We start from the raw sequence: 26958 nt of genomic DNA on the forward strand, positions 1-26958 counted from the left end.
TTCCACATTTCTGAAACATGTCTAGTTCTCCATTACTTTGCCCATTTATAATTAATTTTTTAGCAATTAATTGTTATTTCTTCTGAACTCTACGTCAGAAATGGGATTTCCTTTCTATCACAGACAACACTGTTCACCACATGTTGCCTTGTGGCCATTACCAACATGCTAACAAAGCAAAAAGGCAAAAGAGAATCTATATCCTGATGTTCAAAGGGCATGAGCATTCCTAGCTGTCTGAAGGGCAAGACAAAGATCTGCTCACAAGCCATCCAACTGACTTCAACAACAGAGTCAAGAGCTGTCAACATCACTGAAGGTCTTGAAAGGCTTCAGATTTTAAGTGTTTGCATCAAAACCAGGCAGTATCCACAACAGCAGAGTTAACATCACTTCTCATGAGTGTCACTATACAGCCCCTCTGCTCCCAGGATGCATTATAGTTTCAATACATAACTGAAACCTTTCCAGATTCTACTGCAGGCAGAACAGTTCTGTGTCAAGTGCAGAAGTCTTAAATAAAACATTGCCCCAAACCACCATGTATCTTCTATGGAAAAAGGGGAACAAAGCAACAGACCTTCAAAGGAAAAAGTAAGGGCCCACTGCTCCCTTATACATAGCAAGGACACAGAGTAGAGAATCACTTTATGGAAAGAACATTTATTTCTGATTCAAAACCTGTGATCCATAGAAATACAATAAAATCAACATGTACACAGAATTGAACAAACAACCCCAAACCAACCTGGGCTCAAAGAAATATTTAACATCTAAATCCTCTGAGGTACAAAAGGCACAAGACCAGGCACCCAAACATACCGAAAGCACCACTACTACAGAGAAAGCTGGGAGGGCAGAAGGCATGGAAATAACAGCAACCGAGACACAAGTGCGTGAACAATGCCATTTACTTCCTTTCACCGTTACATATTTTGTTGTTCCTTTTTTGGTAAAGTGCCAGGACTCTTGGAGAAAAAGATGGATCATTTCTTAGAAATGAACTGGAACAGACAACAGTAGAAAAGGAGACAAACAAAGGCCTGCAGCAGGTTGGGGTTCAGTCAACCTCTGTTCTCCCACAAGGTCTTAAGAATTCGTTTCCTCTTTCATGAAACCATTTGTTTGACACTGTGGAAACAAGGATGTGAAATTAACTACCACCATATAACCAGTGCGGGCATCGCCGCAACCCACATGGTTACTGCAAGTAAAGTCTCATCTCTCGGTCTGACCATCCCTGCTTATACTTCTCTATCCATCCATGGGAAAGACATAGGAAGATAGAAAGGGCTGGGGAAGAAAATATCTTTCCAATTGCACAATTTAGGGACCAACAGCAACAGAGCAGTGTATTCTGGGTCTGGCATTTCTAGGTCTGCCACTGCAGGGGAATACCCTGGACGCTAGGGAAGGTGGGTATGGGATGACATGAAGCTTGAGAAGCTTTCAGCAGCTACCAGAAATCCCCAGTGCCCAGACACCCACATTCACCTTCAAGGAGCTCTCCTCCTTTTGCAGATAAAACTAAGCACAAATCTCTGTAGGAACAGACCTGGCTCTAGTCAAGTGGTTAACTCAAGTCATCCTGATACTGATACCCTACACAAACCCAGGGGCATTCTTACACACTTTGTGCTGTCATTGACACAAGCTCATTACAGAACCTACAGCTGAACAATGCAGCTGCTTGATACGACGTGACACTGATGGGGGGAGTTCTCATTGTGGCCAAATTACTCCAGTAGCAAATTAGTCCAAACAGCAACACCCAGGTGATTAAAAGCTGTTGTAAGGGTTCAGTGTGTCACTGGCTCTGCATACACACGAGCCTTCCTAGGTTTTGCTCCTAAAGCAGTATTACTTACCCCATTTACACCCTACTAATACTGGACAAGCTGCGTGCCTTGTTCTATAATCACCCTCTCCGCTTCTGAAAAGGTTGTACCAAAACACTGCTGTTCCCTAAAAAGTGAAAGCAGACCTGGGTTAGTCGGAACCTGGACAATAGAATTAGTCAGGTTACAGTAAGGGAGAGCAGCGAAATGCCTTGGATGCTTTTATGAAGCACTTCAACATAGGCCACCATATGATAACCCACAAACTCTGTTAGTCCCACTCTATGAATTCAGCCATGCTCAGAGTTGAGAGTTCTACCTGAATACAAGTTTTTGTTAACAACAGCTCTACACAGACACCGTCCATGTTACACACTGTAAAAGGAAGCAGCCCTGCAGACTACAAGACCAGCTTAGAGCTGCCTTGATACACAGCAGTCTGTCCATCAAGATGCAGCAAACAGAACTTTGTCACATCAGTGGCTTTTAAATGGATGCAGGACTGTATTGAAGAAGATGAGACCATCAGGAGAGAGGAGGAATCAAGCAAACACATTCAGACTCACCTTCTTGGGCCATATTGCTGCCCCGAAATCCGGGAACACCGTAGCTCCTCCAGCTTCTACATCACTCATCTGAGAAAACAAAGTCCACAAACTCTGTCCATTTACAAAGCTTTCTGTACATGCAGTCCCACAAGCTAGAGCGCCCCAAGCCCTGACAGAGATTCCTGCTTGCACCTCTATGGAGGCACTAAGGATGCTCTTCAACCAGCATGAGCTGCAGAAGTTAACAGTGCCTGCTATTGATGGCTTTTGTTCAGCATTTCATCTAGATTATATACAACCCTTTGGACAATCAGCCATCAGAAGCTGTGCACCTGCAGTGTTAACGAACTAGTGCTCTAGAACAAGGGAGAAGATTCAGAGTCAAGCAGCTTTAAGAATTTCACTCCCATTTATGATCCAATTAGGAAAACAAGTGTCTGTTAAACCACAAGCTTCCTCATAAATTGAAACCATGTCTTTGGAACTGATGTTCGTGATTCAGTTCATGCATCTCGGTCAACCACTACAAACCCTACACAAGTTATTAGAAAGCCTCACTTTCTGCATTGTTTCTGTGCTGTTCACCAGTGATGTTACGACACTTCAAGTGCTTTATGCAGCTTAAGCTTCAATACATACAGCTATGTGACTCTGAAGACAAGCATGTATCTTTATACTTTGCCCTACTACACCGGAATGAATTTAACCCTATTGAATTCATCAGTAATGATGGATTCACCACAAACTTTAGACTTGACCCAAAACCCACCAAAGTTCCTAGAAACACTCCTATTAAAAGAAGTATTTCTACATATTTCAGGAAATTTTTGATCAGATTCTAATTTAAAGAAACAAACGAGTCAGATCCAGCTCCCACTAAAAACAGCAGGACTACTATTAATACACTCCCCAAATTCTCTACAGTAACTTGGATTTCTGTTTAAAGCAGATGTTATTACCACTCTGGTGTCCTCCTGCTTGGTACCTACAATAAAAGGGCATAAGATGCCATAGGTGCACAGGTTTTTGGCCCTTCCAACTAGAAAGCATGTGCATGCAACTTTGCAAGTTAATAGTTATGTCTTAGCAACACGACCACTCTTTTTAGTAGGGTGCTGGGACACGTATGGTATCTTCTAGACAGGACATACAAGGGTAAATTGCCTTTGACCATGTACAACTGGCAGAGAATAAGATACAGATTATTCACTTTAAAACAAGGCTTGTCCAAAAGTCTGAGAAACAAACAGAACACAGACTGAGACAATTTGAAAGCAAAGCCTGTTTTTGCAGCAGACTTTCATAGCTACCCATCTTATTTGGATTCTTGTTTGGGAGATTATTTCCTCCTCCTGCCATATCCAGTTGAAAGTATTTCTGGTTGTTTTGAGCTGTATTTCACACAAAATACCACTCAGCCATAAGTATTCATCACAGGATTTTAAATTTGAAGCTGTCTCGCTCAAAAGTTCGACACAGAAGATTCAGGGATCCTAATTACTGATAAGAATAGGCTGATAAAATATCAGAAGACTACTGCGAAACCATTAGGCCACTGGTATCAGTGGCGGCTCTGCTCGATCCCGGTGTACATGGTCTGGAGGCTGTACCACGCATGCAACTACTGGACCTTTTCAATTCTGCTCTTGTAACCCACTTGCTCCAAGGTTATTAGCTACGTCTCCTCCACTTGCTGAAGCAACAGCTATGCTGGAGTGACTCCAGCTTTGACAGACAGCTAAAACGGAGGCTGACAGACCACAGCATCAAGTGCTGTCAAACAGTGGTGGAAGAACACGACCATCTCAATGTGGCTGCTGGTCAGGCTCTCAAACTGCACACCACGTGAGTACCCCAAGCACTTGCCTTTGGCAAATAAGCCGAATTCTCCTCTCCCACCATCAGGACTCCAATAAAGTCAAGGATTTCATGGTAGGGGATTGTATCAACCCCCAAACAGGGAAGCCAGGCCCTGTATTCAGATTTTCTGTTCTGAGGTTAAAGAGGTTAAATACCACCAGAATTCTCTCAACCCAGATGGGACAGCACCTGATGCTGCAAGAACAACGCAGTCCCTGCTTCCAGATGCCAGGGAATCTCTACAGATAACCAACTGCACACGCTGTAAACAAGATGCTGCTAAAGTGACACTCAATGTACAAAGGATCAGCATACTTACATAGTTTAAAAAAGTGGCCACACGATTTCCAGTCCCTAACCGCTTGAAAGCATCTGGCTCATCTTTCTATAAAATTAAATGAGAATAACTGCAAACTTCAAGCTCACAGACAGGAGACAAACAGAGGTACTTACATAGTTAAGAAACGTCGCTAGCCTATTTCCTTCCGATTTGAGTGTGCTGTCAAAGGGTCGCTGTAACAGACAACAACTTTAACCCAAGTTCCAAACAGGCTCACACTAGAGTTACATACGTGTAGCTCTGCAGAGAGATCCTTAAGGCCAATTTAAGGAGTTGGAACTGAGAGCGGCTATTGATACAGGTCAATGTTAAAGCCATCACAAGTCACAGCCAGGAGGCATAACTGCATGCACAGAGCAATCAAATGCTATAGGGAGAAGTAGCACTGAAGCAGTTCTTAGGGCAGAGTAGAAGGAAGGTTTTCAGGGCCTGTGCCAGTGATGTTATCCCAGTAAAGTTAACAGCCCATTACTGTAGTGGACAGTGATCCAAAGTCAACAACTGAGGTGAATATGAAAAACTCATCTTCGATGGCTTTAGGTAATACACTTGATTCTTGTAAATGTAGTAGTGACTTAAAGAAGTACTGTCATGAGAAAATGCAGTTTCTGCCAGCAGGCAAAACTGCAGAACAGTAATAGTACATTTCTTTTAGGTGGTTACTTGCTTAGGACTAAGCACCACATCAAAAAGATCAAATTCTCTTTATTCTGTAAGAAACACCGAGTTTTGTTTGCTGAGGTAGGAGATCACGTTGGTGCCAGTTTCGAAGCGGAAAGAACATCTAGAACACCAACGTGTGCGTGCCTCTTCCCTGCAATTGAAAGTGTAGTTAAATTGCTCATAGGAAGTAATTTCAACCAGGAGACATTAAGGCGCAGTTTTCTACACAAAACCGTAATCTTTAACACTTAAAGAAGAGAAACCAGTATTAAAGACAAACAGCAAAGAAAAACCACAGCCGCTATCTCTAAGATGTTATAGCTCAATCTACTTGATGTATATTTCAAGAAACAAAAGGTCTTTCCTGAGATGGGGTCATAAAACCCAAGACTTCTGTATTTGCATTGCAGATTCAATCCAAAAAGGACAACCTAACAGCATTGAGATGTATTCAGGCCCAGCCATGCACTTGTGAACTTCAACAGCAAAAGACTTCTCTACCTTTCAAGCAGCCAATAAACTCTCCAAGTTGTAATATGCAACTATTAACGTGTCCCTGTGTGAACTGCGAGGGAACAAAAAGCTACAGGGCTGACCAGGATCTGTGATGCACAGAGAGCCTGGAGGACCGGTCTAGAGCTATGGCAAATTCCACGCTCCCTGAACTGATGCCTGCAGCCAAGGTTATGTTCCAAGTGGAGCTCTGCCCCAGCTGCCTAACCCAAAAGCCAAGTCCACACTGGCCATTTTGATGGCTGAGGTCCTCGAGTTCAAAGGCTTTGAAGATAATTTAAGAGCATTTGTTTAACTCAGGAAATGAAGCAGTCTTTAAGTTAACAGGAAAATTCTCTCAGCAGGCCAAAGCTAAGGAATCCGAGCTTCCACGGTGCTGAAGTTCAGGATTGATTTGTTTTCATTACTTTAAACAGTGCTAAGTTGGGTGGCTCCAACTCTGCACTCAATTATCAGGTTGTGCTCTGGCTGCAGTGAAACCCTCTACCAGCTAAAACCACTGGAATAGCCTGAATTAAGCCAGATTCCATTGAAACGCCACGGTTCTGCTGGAAACCAAGGCATGAGGTGGATTTTACATCTGAAATTCCCAGTCACCATGGCTGTCCGGTATGATTAGCATCTTCATAAACTGGTTTAGGGTGACAATGAATCTGTTCCTCTTTTCTCCCCACCTGCTGCAAACCAGAGCTGTTATCTGCAAGGCAGAGCCCTCTAGTGCCTAGCGTGCATCTGGCACCCACCAGCGGCAAGTTCTGCTCCCTGTACCACTGCCCTCCTGAACCCAACCAACCCTCTTCCAACCCTATGACTGCAGCCACACTGAGGGCTTTGTAACTCATGAAGACTTCCATAACAGCGACTTCTGTTGGAGGGATATAGAAGAGGTCTCCTCCTCATCCAGCTCCAGCAAAGCGCTTTAAAATATGCTCCAGAGGAGGACTCGGAACAACCCTGCTGAACTCAGAAGCCTGATGGAACAACAGGCTCACAACCCAGGGCTTGCAAACCTCAGTTTCCAAATGAAGTAATGGAAAGAGCATATTTGAGTGCTGCAGGGCTGTCTTTTAGTGTCTCTGTACTGTGCAAGGAACCAAGATAAGCAGGCAGATTTGTTCTTTCTTCCCTTGAACTTTCAGCAGAGAAGGCAGTGCAAAGGCTTTCCAAAAGTCATCATCCATCCATGCAACAGGACTATACATTAAATGCTTTAATAGAAAAGGGTTTTAACAGTTTCCTCTTAAAACAACCTGTTCCCCCTCCCCACCCCACTAAGAAATAATTGACAGTGTGACCTTACCCTAGAAAAATCGAAGTGTGGCTCGTACTGCCCTCCCATTCCATAGTTGGCAACCTACAGTATGGAAGAAAGCATCAACATCCACTGAACTGCAAGCGACTGCTGCAGAAGACAGCATTTGCTCTCCAGAAATCCAAAACATGCTTTGAGAAAGAGCACTGTGTGGCACGATTGTTATCTAGGGCACACCTGATTTCTCTTCAGCTTGCCAGAGATGAGGTACGTGCATGAGAAACAACCCGAGTACAAAGGCACCAACCTGCAGCAGTTCTGCTGTTTTCACTGTTAACCCTGTGATCTGCTGCATTCGTTGATTCACCTTGGCCACAACAGGATCATCATCTTCCTCCAGCCACGAGCTAGGACAAGGGAAGGGTTGGAACACGTTATTTTGGAATGCCAACACCACCACCTTTCCTAAGGCAGAAGGATTCTTCTGCCCTCACTCACATGGCTGAAAGAGCCATTTACCATGCGGTTGTTGAGGAAGCTTTTGCTACATGCAGTTTCCAGCCGTAGGCAGCTGATGAAGGGCATTGAGCACAAAACCCTTAGAGCTGAACTCCTCTCTGCTTACCTTTTGGACACCCTGTAGCTAGCCACTGTAAGGACACCGGTTTTGGGATCACGCACTGTGGCTCGGGCCAGCTGTGTAAAGAAATCCCAAGGGGGAAGAAGCACATCAGCTACACATTAGGAAATAATCCCCTCTCATCTTAACCAAAATCAACCCGATTTGCCCAACTTCAGTATATCACCGGATGAAAGTTACAGCTCCAACCTAGTCTGGTTCGATTTCACGCTAGTACAGGACTTGCAGAAACACAAATGCAATCCATGACTGGCACTGGATCCTGGATAAGGAATCTGACTGACTGCACAAGCCATGATATTCATTAAATCCATGAGTGCTGCTCGCTCAACAGGTTCTGAAGGTAGCTTTTTAAACAGCTGTACTCAATATGAACAAGAGGGAACAACAGAAGTTCACAACGTACGAAGCTCAGGTTTTTGGCAAAGAGAAAATCATTGGATATTCCATGAATTTAATCAGCCTGGTCCTCACATGGACTGAAAAAAACCCACGTTCTCAGACGAAAACCAGCAAGGGAACGAGTTACAAATCATGGGACAGGCAAATCCGCAGCGGTAGAGAACTCCTGAGGGCACCTCCTAACCTTCCCATGCTCAGGATGTTCCTGTCGGAAGACGCCTGGAACACTGATTTCACAGAGACAGTTTGAGACGTGTTTTGACATTATGGAGGTAACTCTGTAAAAGCACAGTCCACCTACACAGCTTAAACAGTGAGTTATGTATCACCACTCAGCCACATCACCACGTCTGTAGGAAGAGCGTGGATCCTGGCAGAGCTGTTGAGGTTCGCTGTGGTGTCAAAGCAATGGCCTAGCGCTAGCATCACACAACGGGTCACTTCGGTTTGCTACTTGCAGCTGAGAACAAGAACTGGGACGCTCCTCTGACAGTAAACCCAGACCGCGTCTAAATTTAACTCCTGCAAACCACAAGCGCTTTAAATCCTGCCTCCTTCCTTCCACTTGATTATAGGTCACTGAAAGCCTTCTTCTTGCTGCATTTTCCTCAGAGCATGCAGTCATTATTTCCTTCGTTCTTCCTCAAGTAAGCCTGCAGCCAGCTTCACAATCCATGTCAGCTGTCTCGTCCCTCATACAAGAGCTCTTGGCACAGCTGTGGCTGCAATTCTGACTCACTGTTATTCTGTTCCAGATTCTCCTGCATAAATCATAACAGAAGAGCCAGGCTGACAATCTTGGCCTCCACTTGTACAACGAAGCATAGCTTTGGGATATAATTTCGCTTCCCAAACTTTTCGTTCTGCTGCCACTTCCAAGCTTGTATACGCTTGCTTCATTCCTGCACCTAGCATTTGATCTAAATAAATCCGAACTAAACCAAGCCTGACTAAATTCCTTATTATTCCACATCTCTGATAGGCAGGGTTCTTCAGTTAAGACAAAAATCTATACCTCAGCTTGGTATAAACTGACTCCTAAATGCGAGGCTTCCTCTTAGAAGGGGTGGAGAAAGCAGCCTGACGATGCATTTGCTGGGCTTTGAAGAACCGTAACCACACTGGACTGATCAGAAGCTTCACCCCCTCTTCCTCTTAGTCTGCATTTAGTTTACCATGTGCCCCAATGGGTTTTCCTTCTGAAATCCTACAGCACTGAGTTCAAAGATGGATGTCCCCCCTCCACACCTTACTTTTGCCTCTTCATGCCTGTATCGCATGCTTGTATTTGGGGAATAAGGTTCTCGTGCTTGCACAGCAGATCTCTCCCTATGCTGCCCACTCCAATGGAGTTCAGAATTGCCCTGACCCACCCCAGTCAGCTCCGAGGAATTGCCTGAGAACTTGGAACTGCTTTTTGGCACTGGAGTGGAAGTGATTGCGTTTTGCAAACCGAGCACGCAAAGCGACTTGAATATAGCTCCCCTCAATCACATACAGATGTTTCTCTACAGAACAACAAGTATTGGCAAGTGTAAAGTGCAGATAACGTTAAAAGTGCTTGGACCCAAGAGGAGAAACTTCTTGTAGATGCATTTTAGAACAAGGGAAGTGCTCATCTTTGAGCCCAAAACTAACACACTACTTCAAGAGCTCTGTCTGAAAGCTTCCATGATGGCTAACTAAACTTTCCTGGCTGAAGTTAAGCTCTATTTATTAAGGACCATCTCAGCACAGGGCTTGCGCTTTCCATTCCCTCAGCAGTTCTGCAGGATTTAAAGCTATTCCTGCAGCTGAGCCACAGGCAGGTTTAGAGAAGAGTTTAGAGAAAATGAGTGCTTTTAACTGGAAGCTTTAATGTGAACCTTCAGACTACAGTATTAACCTCTTAGAGGGACTAATCCCAGTTCTACACTAGATTATATGAGGAATTCCTCTCACATCAGTAATATAAGCGAAACTCAGGGAGCAAGACTTGACTTTCCATAGGATTTCAAAGAAAAAGGGAAAAATCAAAAAAACTAACAGCTGCCTTACAGTGTGTTTAATTTAATAGATTAAGTGATACGTTCTATATTTCCATTTTATCTGAAGCTCTTGAAGTGTTACAGTATGATGCAATAGGAAAAACTCGCTCATTTATAGAGGTGAGAGTCCTCACCAAGACAGGAGTGTTCTGCCAACCCTCCCATAGCTGGCTGGTAGTCACTGCAGTCCAGTGTCATAAACATCCCAAATTATAATGATCTTTAGAGGCATCAGTTTCAAACTGCTGTTAACAACTTACATTCACATTTAAAAATCACATACAGAAGGGTAATTCCTGACTGGAATTTTAGTACCACGTTTCATTGCAGGAGCTGGAAGAGTTCTAAAATGAACCATTCATCTATAAAAATGGGAATGTTTAATTTTACATGCTTGTCTTACAGAGTAAGGCACAGCACCTTCAACCGACCTCACGCTGCTATACCTCTGTCAGGAAGGGAACAGACAGGAAATCCCACCTCCAGAAAACCCAGACCAGATAATTACAGGCTTTGCATTTTTTAGCTGCTTTTTGGGGTGCAGTCATCAGAATTCACATCATGAGTAACAGGAATTACATCAGAACTAGGGTTCCTACTCCAAGTTGCTGCCTTTGAGTTGGCTCTACACTTGGCACAGTAGCATATTTAGGTGGAAAAGTCAGAACTGAAGTGCTCTGGGAGAACGACTGCATTCCCAAGTCCCAGACCAGGAATGATTTAAGAGCTCTGTGTTAGCTGTATCACATTATTCCCAACAAGCAGTGTGTGGCTTCAGAACACCGTGGTTCCACTCATGGATGCACCACAGCATCTAAAGTGCCTGCCCCTGTGCAGGTCTAGGCTGTGGCTTAAACAGAAGCAGTGAATTCCAGGTTACCTGAATCAAAAACCCCTCGGAACTCTACATATTCTTCCAGCACAACTTAAACCCAACATTTCCTCCCATTTCTGCTGGCATTTGGGCTTTAGCTTTCTTTTGAAGTTCAGCTCCATTTCAAAAGGCAGACTTCAGCTATAATCGGACACCTCTAGCACTGGAAGCCAATCAGCCACCTATTTTACAGCTCTAGTCCCTAGTTTCCTATGAGGTTTCCAAGCCATTTACTGAGAACTTTGCATAATTAAGTGCAACAATGCATAAATACCTTCAGGAGCCTGGCCTCTATGGTCCTACATCACCAGGCAGTTTCGAAATCGTTCCCCTTAGGCTCACAGCTGCAGTGTATCATCTGTAGTATGAAACCAGATCTTTCAAATCGTTTGCCTATTCTTGACTAGGAGATTAAAGCATGGAATTAGCAGTTGTTAGTGAGACGGAAGAGGGAAAACTTACCCTTGGCTTAGCTAGCTGTTTGATTTTCTCAATCTCTTCATCAGACATGACATCATAGTATCGTACAATATGAGGGCTATCCCATTCATCTTCTTCCTTGAAGGGAGCTATGAGCAGATGAGGGTTTCTGTTTCCATCATGATACCTACAAAACAGCCTTTTCTGCCTTCGAGGTGTCTGGAACAAGATGTCAAACAGCACACTGTTTGCTCAACCACTTTTCATGGACTTACAACAGGCAAGACACAAGAAGAGAGCAAGCTTCAGGCCACAAACACTGTAAAAGCCATCAGCAGACAGCAAACTTCAGAGGTCAGCATGAGTGATTCTGCAACTCACTGCAAATAAAACCCCATACACCACTCCAGACACCACTGAGCACCAGCTGGAACACCAGCCTTTCGGAGAATGGAATCACAAGAGGTTACAGGTGGAGCAAATGACTACATAAACAGCCAGCTGTAAAAGTCTGCTTCTTATAATTAAGACCATGCAGACGGAATGGATTCCTTTCCCTGCACTGCAAATTTAAAGCCATGTTTGTCAAAAGGTACTGGAGACTTGTCAGTTGAAATAATCACCCCAAAAGGGCATCTCTAAGATTCAAGAAAGAAGGAATAATGTGATTCTCAAGTGTGGCAAAGCAGAGCCAGCTCTCAGTGGAAAAAGCCTCCTGTACCTCTGCACAGTCAGCGTTTGAAACGGCTGAGCAGACAGACCGAGGAGAATCAATTTTCAGCAACCTTTAAGAGGTACGGTCCAGCACTGCTTTTCTGTCTAGGATTAAGTAAAGGTAGAGGGGCCAAGATACAAATCTCAGCCTGGAGAGAGCTATGCTACTTTTATTTCTTAGGAAAACAGCTTCACAGAAAGCAGACCTCCCCACGTCCCACCAAGCTCCATCACCCTCGTGTAAAGGCAGCAGGCAGGAAATTCTTGCCTTTCTCTTACCATTTTTACCCCTTCACCTCTGCAAAGGGCCTCATAGATATCACGCTCTGGCAAGTAGTCAAGAGGCCTCTCATAGGCACCACTTTGCACCACTGGTTCTGTTGTTGTCACAGTCTTGTTTGACTTCTCTTTCTCCTCCTCCCTCTCCTTCTCCAGCAGCTTCTCAAAGTAGCGTAGATTACTCCCTGCCCTCTCGTGAGTGCTGTCTTCATGGGGAGACAGACAGAACCAGGCAGTTAAGTGATCTCAGTTAATACAAACAAGTCTTTCTAGCGAGACAGCAAACCCTCTTTCATTCTTAAAGCATCATCAGGCTACCAGAAACACCGGCTCCAGTCTGCACCGAAAAGCAGCGCTGGGATGCTTCTGGTTTTGCACAGGGAAGGTAGCCATAGTCTGCAAAAGAATCTTTTCCGGAAGGACCCATCACAAAATCTGCATTCCAACAAAAAGAGGAGGTTTTGGTCTCCACATGCCTGCTTTTCTCTTAACTCTTCTGCCCAGTTCTACCCAAGATAAGCAGAGATCAAGCTAGTCCACATTTGCACTTCTCCTCTCCACCACGCTTCTCATCTGCACTGCACAAGCATGCTTTCATCAAGAACTGTGGAGTTCCAGCCACAGACTCCGGTCCCAAATATGTCCTCCAAAGTCAGGAAACCAGAAGGACATGGTGGTGGCCACTAACAGCCCACCTGCAGCACCCATCTCCAGACGCTTGCAACAGGATTATATGGGAGGTATCCCGAATCACTAACATCATTGGAACTATCATTAGTGATTTATTAATGATAGCTGGTATGAATCAATAAACATCATCATCAGATCTTTACCCAGCAAAACCAAGAAGGGACAATTCCCTGCTCACCAATGCTTCTGGACATTTGCACCTAGAACAGTTTCTTTCCCTTCTGGCCCGCCCAAGCCTATTGTGCTTATCTTGCAGAACTAACCCAGAAGGCCACTGAAATAGCCTCCCATTAGAGCTCAGGCTAATAGTGGCCAGATGAGGAAGTTGAGCCAGAGAAGAGGAAGCTGCTGCTCCCATGGGGACTGCCAAGTCTGTTCCACTGTTTGGTGCTGATAAGGATTAACATTCTGCTACCAGTGCTAAGCTGTATTGCAGAGGGAGCTACATTCAATATTCGTATTCTTGTATATTTTAATCTATGAATCCCAGTGTCTGCAGAAATTACTGATAATTATTTTTCAATAGAAAGGCTTCACCCACACTCAGGATACAGTTAACGTCTAAGCTAAGAACCACCACTGATTAAAAAATACAAACGCGTAACACAGTAGATGTTAACTCTAACTGGGGAGGCTAAACCTTTCCAATGCAGGAAGCAGGCAATGCTGGATAGGAAGCAGTGCTTATTTGCTTACTCAAGAGACAGCTAGAAACAGACCAGAGATAAAAGAAGGTTTTAAGAAACTCTATCTGTTCTGGGTATTCAGCAATAAATACTCTAAGAGCTCAGGCAAGGTATTCTTCTGGCATCAAAGAGTACCCACACTGAAGAATAAAGGGGAACATGTGAAGTCAATAGGACTTTGCAGAAGATACAGCACTCTGCCTAAATCTGGTAGCCCTGATCACTACTTCAGGCAACCTGACCAAACACATCTCAGGACACTGAGGCAAAGCACACAGATCCTGCAGCCAGACACACGCCTCACCTCAGGTAATAACAGCACAGACTGTAAAAGGACCTGTTAAAGATACTCCACGTGTAAGGAGACTGTGGTTTTTACCCCAAGACCTGTAAGTCATCTCGCAGGACACCCTTCCAGTCAGCTCACCCATATGGACCCACGGCTGTTCTGGGTTCTGCTGCTGGCACCACTCCCCAGTGCTCCAATAGCAGGTCTTTTGTCCTTACCAAGGGATATCAGCCGCCTGGTTAGCTCCATGGCTCTGTGCAAATCCCCAAACTGGAAAACAGCATAGCTGAGATAATCTAGGATCTCCACTTTGCTGACTGTCGTATCCTCCCCTTCATCGTGTTGTTTCAAGGCTTGTTCCATCCACAGTACTGTGTGATAGTAGTCTCCATCATTGTAAGCAGTCTTCCCCATACCAAAGCAGTCACCTACTGTTAAATAGGACCTGTATTTTGTTCCTAAACCCAGAAAGACAGCGTATTAAAGAATACCAGTAAATACACTTTTATCATCCAAAAAGGTTTCTAAAAGACAAAGCTTCAGAGTTAAATTCTATCCTAATTCTGTGACATTAATTTGTTTGGAAACCAAGAGAAGTTTAACAGACATTAGTGTTAAGCTATTGTGTTTTCTAGTGTTGAAAGGCAGAGCAGACCAACAGCTTAACAGGTTTTACTGAACCTCCAGACACTGTTAGATGACCAGAGAAGCCTGACTACATCCAGAGCTGGCTTCTTTGCTCTTTACTGGAGATGCAAATTTGTGTGTAAGCCAGCTGATGGTTATTTAGACAAACTGGGTATCCATTTGACGGTATCTGCACTGATTTCCAGTTGCTCAGCAGATGCACAGATAAAGACTTCAAATTAAGTTCATCGTTAATAACCTACATGTAATAACTGAAACTGTTTTGCCAGCTCAGCTACTCACACTCTAATGAAGCCTACTGAGTTCTAAACAGTGCACTGCTAGCAACCATGACCTGCTCCAGTAAGTCTCTTACAAGCAGCAGCAACATTTATCAGGGCTCAGCTACCAAAACACTGACTCATCCCAATATACCTAGGGATTGCCCAAAACATCTCACTGGGGCAAAACCTGTTAATCCCTATTTCATAGATAAGGAACAGGAGCACAGTCACTCAACAAAAGCCTCCTTGGAAAACCACATCCCTCCTCGTAAAGGAAAAGAGCCCTCTGAGCACTTACCTGGTAAGTTGCCTTGAGAGAGAGTTTCAGGATCCAGTTTGTACGTGTCCTGCAAGCGCATCAGAGCCTTCGCAGCTCCAGTCTCATCTTCTTCCGTTGGGAAGAACTGACGCTGAATTGTGAGATTTGCAATAAAGCCTTTGCAGTGAAAAGGAAAGATGTAACTGTCAGCATGTGAGTAAGTATCAGTACAGGATTAATACAGAAGAGGAAGCATCTGCTTAGTTTGGGGAATTGAGATGCAAGTAATCCAGATTTAAAGCCTCTCATTATATTCTCAAGATACGAAAACATTGTTTTCCGTCTCATTTTGAGAACACAGCTCATGAGCAAGAGATAAAGGATAAAGATCTAAACCCTTCAGTTTTCTTGTGCCACACAATCACTAAAGTACAATGTGAATCTAATGATCTTAAGTTTTCATGCTAGAAAGACACGAAAATGAACAGCTTTCATCAGTTCTCTTGCAACATCCACACAGACAACTGCAGATCACAGCACTAAATGATGATTTCAGACTCTGTGCTCCAGCATCTCAAATGGCAGCTCAGGGGGCAGAGACCCTGATCAGAATCCCCTAAGTAAAGGTAGGCCCTTACTCAGAGGCTTTTAAACCTCCCAAGTAAGGCCAGAAAGCACTTAGAAATGGAATTAAGGGTACTACATAAATGTATCAAGGTTACGCAGCAGGTTGGCTGGGCAGATGGGGGGACCATCAGCTGAAGGAAAACCACCCAACCACTCCAAGTCATACAGCAAGCAGAACTGGGAAAGGACACCTCGCGGAAAGGATTAGACAGAAGTACCCAATAGAACTGAGGAATTTATTTCCATCTAGGATGCCTCTTCCAAAAAGCAACAAAAATCTTGGCTGAAAAAAAACCTTCCAACTACCTAAGCTTTGGCATATGCAGAGTAGAAGGGGAAAACATGCAGTGCTCTGCCTAAAAACACAGCCTTTTCCCCCTTACTTACAAGGAGTCCAGTGAAAATAAACCTCCATTAAAAAGAATTAGCTCTGGAAGGAAATTCAGGCAGGCACTGACAATAGGATGCAAACCCAAAGATTAGTAATGGAAATACTTGATTTAGGCGGACAGGTTTACAGATAGCAATTCTTTATTACCCTGTTATCAACAGACTGACTATAACATCTGCCACTTCTGAATGCTGGGCCTGATACAAATTCCTCCAGTAATTCAGTATGTGTCTCATTTTGATTCTTAAATCTTATCTACTGATCAATGTGGTTGAAAAATAATGGTCACCAAGAGAAGTACCAGACTGGGAAAGCAGATGAGTAAGTTTATATACATATATAAAGAACATAAAGCTCAAGAACAGGGATAAAACAATGGTTGCCAACACAGGTGACAACTTCAGCATACCCTGCTCTTCCATTTTCCTCAAACAAAACTAGTAACAGTTTGAGTCTTCACTGAGATGTGCTTCAGTGGCAGCTTTCACTCACTTGGGGAGCCAGTAACCAAGAGCCAGTCCTTGGTTTAAATCTCAAACTTGGCAGTAATATTTAAGCCACAGCTGCGTTTGCAGCTTTCCAAAAGACAAGGAGGAGAAGCAAGCCTGTTGTAAGGCCACCTCTTGCTATCCTCTAACTCCTTACCATTCGTTGTATCCTGAAGGACCAGGTTTTCCAATTCCAGCCAGTCAGTATTTAAACGCTTCACCAGCTTATATGCATTTACAGGATGTGCCAGGTACCCTTCTGGATCTGAGGCTGATTGGCTGGTCAGCACATCCAGTTTTTCAGCCCAGCTGGAATAAGAAGTGTACAACTCAGTCTGAGAACGATTTACGAACGCATGTCTTCCTTCTTAAGTCATTCTAATTACACAGCTAAAATCAATTTATTGCTGCTTTTGCCATTGTAATCAGCTTTCAAGCTTTCAACTTCACAAGGACAAAGTGAATTCCAACTGATTTAATTATAATAGCCTTTTTATTTTAAAAGGGATTTGTTTTCCTATTATTTTAAACCTCATTAAAGTAGGATGCATCTCACTTGCAGTAAGTCTTAGACATCAGTTTTCAGCATGTCCAAGATGGGCTATAGCCAGGTTGGCAACTGAGGAGAACAAGGCAGGAGAGCTGTCCCTGAGGGCAAAGCCAACACGGAAAAGAAGCCAGGGATTTAGTGTGCACTCCGCAAGATGCCACTGGCACACTTTGCCATTATAAGCAGGGCTACTCCAGGTAGCAGAATGCTGGCACTCGGAGGCATTCAACCCACATGGAGAAGCCTCTCCTGCTTCTCCAAGGGAGCAGTGTGATGCTCCAAGGACAGGGAAGAACAGAAAGGGCCCAGCAGACAGGTTCTAAACAAGAAGACAAACACTAAACAATATCGGAAGCAAGGCCCCCGCTTTGCAGGTTTATGGGAATTACAAGCAAGTTAGTACTGAAGGTCTCACTGGGATTAACTACTGAGGAAGTACTAGCACGATCTAGCAGCAGAGAGTGGTGACAAAGGTGCAGCATAATGGAACACAGATGAGCCATTTTATCACCCTTCATTACACAAACCTCTCCCCCTACCTTTTAATCTGAGAGAGCTTGCTCTCTTCTGCTCTGATATAGTCCTTTAAAGACTGTACCAGGTCCTTCTCCGCATAAATCAGGTCTGTCATTTGGCCTAAAACCAGGAGTATGAGCAGATGTTAATCAGAGCTAAAAAAGGAACAATTTCCAACAGCACAGAAGACAGACTTGAAATGCTTTAGGGCCATTAAAACCATCACAAAACAGACAAGTTAAGGGTGTGCACTTCAGCACCAATAAACCACAAAAGCTGTTATACACACAGGCATGACATTCAAAACCTCCTTTTAGCATTACAATTGTACATAAGAATCAAAAGAAAGGTTTGACATTAATACAGCTATTGAGTCAAAGCAACAAAAGATCCAAGTAGTTGCTATATGCAGAACACATGCTTTGGATACAGAATGGGTCACACTATTAAATTATTAGCTCAACCATTGACACCACTTCAAATTACAACTTTTCAATGCAAGTAACTGTGGAAACACAACATTAAATACGGAGGCATTTCAGGCTAACATGTACAGACTGACACGCACACCCGCTCCTGATGGGCATTAGTGGTAATTGCTGGCATGTCAATCCTAATTGCTATGACAAACTTCGAGTTCAAAGACCAAGCACTGAAAGACCGGATGAGATTTCTAACTGCAGCCACAGCTTTAGTTTCAGCATTCCGAAGTAATTATTAATGAGGCATGATTAAGCAGATGGAAGTCAGCAGGCTGTGCTGTTTCCAGAGCTGGGGAAGAAACCACCAGGAGTTTTGCCATTCACAAGCAGTTGCGTTGAGCTCAGAGCGTGTTGCGGAGAGCAGCCAGTTGTAGTTAACGTCCCACATGTTTACAGGGGAGAACTCCCCACATTATTCCACAGGGCAACACTAGACCAAATCACCGCAGACAGCTCCACTGGTGCTCATTTTTAGGCTCTACCACAATCACACTTGGTTCTACCACAGTTATTAGAATACAAGAACTGACAATCTACTTTCAGCATTTATAACAATGCGAATTCCTCAGGATTTACTCAGGTCCCACAAAAGTGGGGTATTAATTTGTCCCTTCTGACAGCCAACTCCAACTTTAAGACGGGAGATTTCAGCTTCTGTCGAAGAAAATATTTCACACATTTATCACTTCCATTCTTTTCATAAATCCCGTTCAGGACTCAGCTTCTTAGCAGAAGGTTTGTGCTCTGTTCAGGTTGGCAGCAGGTACACGAGACACAGGCGCTGGCTTATTTTACTGACAGAGCCCCCAGAGACTTGTGCATCACGGGTAACAGCACATCGTGACCATCAACTGCAAATGTTGCACTGACACAAGACTTGCAATGCAGAACAGCATCAAGGATGCAAAAGGGTGGCTTTTCCTAACGCAGACAGGGTTTGAAACTGGCAATTGCATTGACTACATCACAACACTACGCATCGGTTCTTTCCATACCTATGGATGTGAAGAACTCTGCTTCTGTGTGCCAGATCAGGAGAATCCAGGTAAAGAACACCAACTGCAGCCTGGGCTTCATCTTCCAAATAGCTCAGACCTGGAACAAATTAAAAGGAGAATGAGGAGTAAAAATTAGTAACTTCTGAGGAAAAAACCCATGGTGTGGGGGTTGGAACCAAGGTCCCGTCCAACCCAAACCATCACAGGATTCCAAGATCTTCATCTTCTGTCATTTCATCCTCATGGAAAATTATTTAGGTACTTGAAAGACCGGATTCTAACCAGTGAAGCTGAAAAAAAGAGTAATCTTCAAGCACAGGAACTGTTACTTAACAGTCCCAAATGCTATCTTGTATGCTCTTTGGGATTTACATGGAAAACACTGCAGTCCATGAGAGAAGTGGTCTGCTGTCCACTGAGATAGTGAGAACAAGGGCAAGCTCCATGCCTTCCACATCAGGCATAATTATAGCTGGCAAACAGGAGAGCACACAAGGCTGAATTCTCTTCCAATAATAATAAATGTCTAAACTAAATGGTCAGACTTTTGACATGCTGTAAAACTCAGTTATATAAAAGCTGTCTCGAAAGACAAATAGTGGGAGAGCCAAACAGAGGAACAGAGCATTCTGTAGCGCGGCAGCGGTGGCTGGAAAAGTTGAAAGCGAAATTTCCAGCTCTGCTTATTCAAGATGCCTCATCCCAGCACACTGGCCCCTGGACATGGTCCTTATGGCGTCTGTATTTCAAAGGCTGCACCAGGTTTGAAACCCAGACCCTCGAGATGGTGGCTGGAAGCGGACTGCTGTGCTTCCGAGAGCACAGCCCACCGAGGGCATGAAGGGAAAGCCCATCTGAGCAGAGAGGCGGGTGGTGGATGAGTGCAGAAACGGATGCGAGGTCTGCACAGAAGAGCCTCCGGGGACCTGTACTTCTCCTGGTTGATCGGACCGATGGCCAGGACAGCCTCTTCCAGGAAGCTCACGAGGAGCCCGCCCTGCACTCAGAGCACCCACTGCCCACAGGAGCTGCCTGTTCACAGAGCAGGAACCACCACGGCCAGCCCGCACAAGCACTGCTGCTCAGTGAACCCCGAGCTCCCCTAACACCCATGCACACACACGGTGTCAAAAGGAAGATGACAATTGCTCACCTTAACTCATGGATATATTTTCCTGCCCAGTGTAACTGGGTAAACTTTTCAATGGCTTTAACCAGAAGGGAGACTGAGCTGAGCTCTTAGGCAGAAGCTCTTCCCTATGAGGGTGCTGAGGCGCTGGCACAGGGTGCCCAGAGAAGCTGTGGCTGCCCCATCCCTGGCAGTGCTCAAGGCCAGGTTGGACACAGGGGCTTGGAGCAAGCTGCTCCAGGGGAAGGGGTCCCTGCCTTTGGCAGGGGTTGGAGCAGGAGGAGCTTTAAGGTCCCTTCCAACACAAACCAGGCTGGGATTCTGTGATTCTATAAACTTGAGGCTAGAAATGACCACTTGCAACCTGCTCTTACTCCAATTACAGTAATCAACATGTAGCTGTTTGGGACAAAATGGAATCACTCAAATCTGATGACAAAGGGTAATAGAGGGGAGAAGGGAAAGGAAAACACATTGAGTTTAAACACCAAACACAGTGATCCAGCCATCACTAAGAACATTAGTAAGAGCTCTGTTCTCTTCACTGTATTACTGTATTATCACACAGCAAGACGACTGGTTTTAAATTACTCTTTGAATTGCTTTGGAAGCCTTTCTAAAGGATCAGACACATTTACCCCACCAGTCTGCAAGCATGAGTAAGCAGGAAAACGTCTCACAGCATCATAATAAAGTCTTCTTCTTTCTCTCTTCTGTTTCTCACCCCCCTGCAAACCACATATTCCCAAACTGCTTGTTTAAGATAGTTCAGAACTAGCACATGGGTAATCTGAGACTGAGTAAAGCTGAATGAACCGTACCACGCAGAGGTCTGCCAATACTAAAAGCCACAATAAGTGATGTAGCAGAGAGCACAGCAAGTCAGGAGCAGTTGGGAAGTGCATTAATTCGGATATATTAAGCCACAACTGTCCATCTGCACTGCCTGTCATCGTTTCACCGAGTGCTTTTCTGGATGTGCCATACAAAGCCTGGCAAAACAATTACAAGGGAATTTTCCAGTTAAAGCAACACAACTTGACATCCTCCGCCCTGCGCCTCCCCACCATGTTTTCGCATGGCTGAGGATATCTGCCAAGAACACTTACTACAGCTCGCAGCTTGTCTTTACAGCAGATCTTTAACAGCTTCGCCATCCTACTCACATTTACTTGAGTCAATAAACAGAAACCTCAGTAAACAGAGAAACGGGCTCTTGCTTGCACAAGCAGGACACCTGGCTGCAGGGATTTCATGCTGTTTGGACTCATTTTCACAGCTGATACTTGGGGAATCAGCACAAATAATGACTTAAAGGAGGCTGAGAATGATGCTAGAACCACGTTCTTGGACAGCACGAGCATGTATGCACACACACATACACACACACTCCCATAGCTAAAGCATCTGCTAACAAAGAGGGTAAGAGGCAGAAGAGACATTAGCACCTCCTACCTCAATAACTGAGACGAATCTTTATAAAGCCAGTGTGTTTTATTCAGAGAATGGAAGAACCCAGTTGCATAGAAATGCCAGGTAAGAAGTCTGTGTAGGATAAACACTGCCTACGTTCCTGGCTTCGTTTCAGCAGCATCTTCCAATGAAGAAGACACCCTGCTGGATGCGTCAATTTAGGATCTCCTTTCATTTCAGTGAGCATAGTGACGTTCCTCTGCTCAGACTGAGCAGAGACAGTGCATTCAGTCCAGCCTTGGGCTACAAAACCCTCCCATGCTGAACTGACAGCAGACAGTTCCCCTTGTCCTGAGCTGGGGCTGTAAGCACACTGCCCTGGCTCATCAGGCTACATCAAGTGCCAGGAGCACAGTGATCCTAAGGCCATGTGTCCCTCAGAGATGAGCACTTACACCACTGCTTTACCTGTGAGACGGCTCTCTCTGCAGTGAGAAGCTGTTTCAGCAACACTGGTAGAGGAAAACTTCTCTGCATGCAGGAACAGACAATCAGTGTTTTGCTCTTTTCCTTCCCTTCAATGTGCCCAGCCAGCAGAGCTGAAAAGCAAACCACATGGATATAGTACAAACACTTCACTTCTTTGAGTATAAGCAGCGAATCATTGCTCCCATTGGAAAGATGCTGTCAGGCTTCAGGAACCACTGGCAGAAGGGAAAAAATTTCTTCTAGACAAAATGAACCAGGATGGGATTTTTTCTCCACCATTTAGAGCAAATTCTTTATTAAGCTTCCTAAAAATTCTGAATCAAGAAGGTACAAAACCATGGACCTGAAGCGTAAAAGAAGAGCAGCCTGCACACCTACCAGGGTTATCGGTTTCTCACCCACTCTGAACTTCACATCCAGTCACAGAGGATTGAAACCAGCTCCCACTTGAGCCAAAGGAAGGGCTTTTTTTCAGGTCAGAAGAGGAAACAAATACCCATTACTGATCCAGTCCCTTCGGGACTCCCACTTCTGATTGAATTGATAGGAGGCTGCAGCCTCTTCTGTATGCCACAGAACAAGAGCACAGTCCTCACAGAGCGCTCCTTTAGACAGGAGGCTCCATGCTGAAGCCCTAAACACGTGAACAGCCCCTCCATTTACCCCACAAAAAGAGTCTGAACTATCACAGCACAGCCACTTACAAGCTGATGCTGCAAATAAGGGTTACAGCTGCCTCCTGTGCTTGCTTCCGCTATTAAAGACACCTGGAAAATCCCTGCTAGAATCACTGCCTCCACACGTCTCTAAATCTGAAGTCTCTTGGTGAAATCTAACAAGAAAATGACTACTTCAGAGTCACCTCAGGCCACAGATGGATTCTTGGTGCAGATATAGTTGAGGCCCACACGCCAGGCTCTGAAGAACAACCCATCCTCAAACAGCAATTTGAGGTTGGACTCTTGGATGGGGCAGGTCCATTTGGGGCTTCTCCAAATGCCAGCACTTTCCACCCACTGTTATTGCTTGCAGACACCGGAGGAAGCAGTGAGCTGGCTGTGCAGCTGGCTTCACCCGCTCCACACAGCTTCACAAGTAGGCAACAACTTGCTATCAGTATTGAAGGCTGTAGATAAGGCTAATTATGTTTAAGTGGGATATACACAACAATAGTACAACAAAGTGCTAGATTTTTTACATACTTTAGAGCCAAATGATGGGCTTAATTATAAACAGATTTTCAGGATGTTGCCAAGGAAGAGCTTCTCTCAATACCTCTATAAGAAAAGCAGCCATAAAAAACATCCAGCTTGTAGCAGTATTCCAAGTCTTGCCTGCCACATTAGCCAGGAGATACACAGCACATGATGGCACCTATGAAACTACTTAAATCATTAAATCCTAAGGAAGCATTAATGTTACCCTACGCAAGCAAACCTTCACCACTGGCTGAAGACTTTGAAACAATTCAGGGCCAAAATTCATCATCTACATGAACTCAGATGCTCCAACGTTCAACCACGCCTCTGACCCAAAGAGCTTTGGATTTCAATGCCTGCCAGCGTCCCACCCAGGTCGTGCTGTCATATCTTGAACCTCATGTCATGATTCACGACACTGCCAGGCAGCATGCAGTGATTTACTTTGCTACAATGAGCCAGCTCTCAGTCATACCCAGGGACACACAAAGCATTGCTCCTTTTCAGCATTAGCTGCCTCCTTGCAAGCGAATTCTCTTTTCTCTTCATCATTAAATAACTGCTTCCCAGCTCCTTCCTCCAGTTGGATCTGCTGCTCAAAGCAGCTGATGCCAACATCACTACCTTCCTTGCCAAAGGGTTTCATGTGCATCTGAAAACAATTATAATTGCCTAGCAAATAATGCATGATTGCCTTGTATTTTGCGAGGCAACCCAAAAGAAAAGGAGGACAAGTTGTTCATTTGCACACATTGACATGGGCAGAGAACATCCACACAAAGCTGCATGTACTTCTAGTATAGAATGGCTTGTGTTACCTTTCACTATAATAACAACCTTAGAAGCTGTAGTCATCTTGATTAGCTCCCAACAGGTTTTTTTAAACCATAGCAAAGAATGTTCCTTCCACACTCCAGCAGGCCAGAAAATCTGTGCTAGTCTAAGGCACAGCAGAGCTGCCTGCATCTTACGCTGCAGCATCTGCAAGCTCATCCCATATGAAGCAGCCTAGAGCCAAAGCCCACGCTGTTAGTGGAAACAGCAAGACTGCATGCTCTTTTTCCACTAGAGCTTATTCCTTTCATCATTTAAGTTTAGACTGCATTTTACTGTGCAAACCACAGAATTTTAGTACATCATAACAGTTCACATAGCCTTCCAGGTGCTCATACAGCATTAAAATCTTCCTGTAGCATTAAAATCTTCCTGTTTAGAAAGGTTTATGTCAGTGAACCGTTTCTTTCACTTACTATTAGCAATTTAACTAAAGTCAGACATTATCTCAGAGGTGCAGGGGTTGACTCTACTCCAAGATCACTCCAGAACGTGCTCCCTACCACACTCCACATTCTCACTCCTCAGACATACAGAAGACCATACACAAAAATCAGGGCTAGTCATAGGAAAAACATCCATGTTTACAGCTCGCTGCTCTGGAAGCTTGCCAATATGCACAGCATGGAAATTATAAACAGATTGGATTCCTGACTTAAACCTAGACTGAAAAACTTCTTACAGTAACCGGGGAATCATGCTCCCTCTGCTGTTACTGTCCCTGCAATACAGACTCATACTCTGGGCTCATGCTTCCTGCACTGCTTCCCAGAGTATGATTAGCTCCATGAAGAAAACGAACCTCAAGAAATGATGGCTTAAGCAAGAAGCAAAATTCTTGCCTGTTAGTGTCATAGTAATGCTAACTCATAACTGCAGAACAGCGTTCTGCCTGCAGAACACCACCGGACTTATTGGTTGCTCTTTGTATTTACAACATACCTACAGGATTATTTCCTAGGTCCGTAGCACCAGAAAGCTGAATATTATCCTGGTAGGGGCTGTTGGTGGCAATGCAGCTCGGCTTCGTCCTCACAGACCACCTATAGAATTAAGGAGCAAAAGGTGTTACAAAAACATCTCCTGGGAAAGCCTACCTTCAGTACTTAATGCTAAGATGATTCCTGTCTGGGAATACTGAGCATCACAAGGTCAAACAGCTCCACATCCTCTTTCCTCCCGGCTTCCAGGTTATAATGGCAGCTTTTGCTGCTTGAAATGAAGTTTTTCCTGCCTAGTCAAGCGCATGTTTTGCATTGCTATGGCACAGCAGGCTCCGGTGCCCGCCTGAGCTGGGGTAAGACTCAAGGAAGCGCCTTCAGGCCAGGCTGCCCTCCGCTGCGCTCCGCTGGCTCCTCGCCCAGCACATCAGTGCGCTTTACGAACACAAGGGCATGTGCCTTCGGGAGAACAAATCTCAGGTTAAACCAGAATGACACGGGAGTGGAACAAGTGGCGTTTCAACACCTTCATAACGCTTAAGGCTTAATAGTGAGCCTGCGGCAGGCTGGAAGCGCACGTACAGCCGGCTATTGCAGGGACTCGCAGTAACCTAAGCGGCAATATCAGTCATATCTAAACCCAAAAGGCAGGGAAAGGGGGAAATGAGCCCTGCCACAGCTTTCACTGACACCACGTCCAGCCGCGCTACCCAAACCCGGCGGTGTTTCGGGGTGTCACCTCGGGCACCCCGGGGCAAGGGGTGCACGCAGCGGGCTGCTCACCCCGCACCGAGCCGCCGGACGGACCCGCGGGCACCCAGCACCGGGGAACGCGCTCGTCGGGCGCCGGCGGAGCACGGACCCGCCGCACCTCGAGGCTGGAGCCCGCTTTCAGGCAGCTCCCACCCGGCTGCCCCCCGGCAGCACCCGAGCCCCCGGCCAGCCCCAGCCCCCGGGCTCACAACGGGGACCCCCCCCAAAGCCCGTCGCGGCCCTGGGAAGGGGGGTTCCACCTGCACCCCCCGCCCTCCGGACCCGGCCCCGCTCACCCGGCCCCGCCACGCTCCTCGCCGCTTTCTAGAACCGCCCCGGCGCTTCCAGCCGCGCCGCCGCCCGGCCGGGCCCGCCCCCGGTCCGCTCCTATGGAGCCGCCGCCACGTCCGGAGCGCCGCCCATGGCCCGGCCCCGCCGCCGTAGTGCAGCGAGGAGCGGCGCAGAGCACGCAGCGCCTCGGGCTCCGGGGGGTTACCGGTTGGGGCCGGGCTCCGCAGGGAGGTTACGCACGTTGGACACCGCTTGTGCACCCGGTGCCTTATGAAAGCCGCCTGCACCGCCCTGAAAGCCTTCCCCGCGGGGTGGCTCTGCCTGCGGCTCCGGCGCTGCCGCTGAGCCAGCGGAGCGGGGCTGACTCCGTTGCTCAACATCTCGTAAGCCTCAGGCAGCTGGTAGCCTCATAGGAGAAGGGAAACCACGTTTAAAAGGGAAATGAGAGGATGATTCCCTTTTACAACGATTATGCCTTTAGAGAAGGATGTGTACCGACAGGACAAGGGGAATTAACCTGCCCGAGGGGAGACTGAGATGAGCTCTTAGGCAGAAGCTCTTCCCTATGAGAGTGCTGAGGCACTGGCACAGGGTGCCCAGAGAAGCTGTGGCTGCCCCATCCCTGGCAGTGCTCAAAGCCAGGTTGGACACA

The 26958-nt window shown here is 45.5% G+C and overlaps 1 protein-coding gene across 7 annotated transcripts; it reads right to left on the bottom strand.

Moving 5' to 3' along the window:
- Positions 1–643: 643 nt before the first annotated feature.
- Positions 644–26436, bottom strand: P4HA2 (prolyl 4-hydroxylase subunit alpha 2). Of its 7 annotated transcripts, XM_065690659.1 has the most exons (18): positions 26312–26433; positions 25264–25364; positions 22268–22398; positions 19255–19354; positions 17801–17897; positions 16869–17020; positions 15245–15382; positions 14254–14493; positions 12371–12576; positions 11420–11596; positions 7640–7710; positions 7322–7421; positions 7063–7116; positions 4700–4759; positions 4566–4631; positions 2405–2473; positions 1869–1965; positions 644–1131 (listed from the first exon to the last, which is right to left on the bottom strand). In XM_065690659.1, the coding sequence occupies exons 4-18, from the start codon at positions 19334–19336 to the stop codon at positions 1061–1063; spliced, it is 1680 nt and encodes a 559-aa protein (XP_065546731.1). In that variant the 5' UTR covers positions 19337–19354; positions 22268–22398; positions 25264–25364; positions 26312–26433; the 3' UTR covers positions 644–1060. The 7 variants fall into 7 exon arrangements, with proteins under 7 accessions (XP_065546731.1, XP_065546726.1, XP_065546724.1 ...); XM_065690654.1 differs by lacking the exon at positions 4700–4759 and having other exon boundaries at positions 25268–25364; positions 26312–26431; XM_065690652.1 differs by lacking the exon at positions 4700–4759 and having other exon boundaries at positions 26312–26431.
- Between the last annotated feature and the right edge of the window lie 522 nt (positions 26437–26958).

Source organism: Lathamus discolor, chromosome 10 (genome assembly GCF_037157495.1).
Source record: "Lathamus discolor isolate bLatDis1 chromosome 10, bLatDis1.hap1, whole genome shotgun sequence".
NCBI classification, from domain to species: Eukaryota; Metazoa; Chordata; class Aves; order Psittaciformes; family Psittacidae; genus Lathamus; species Lathamus discolor.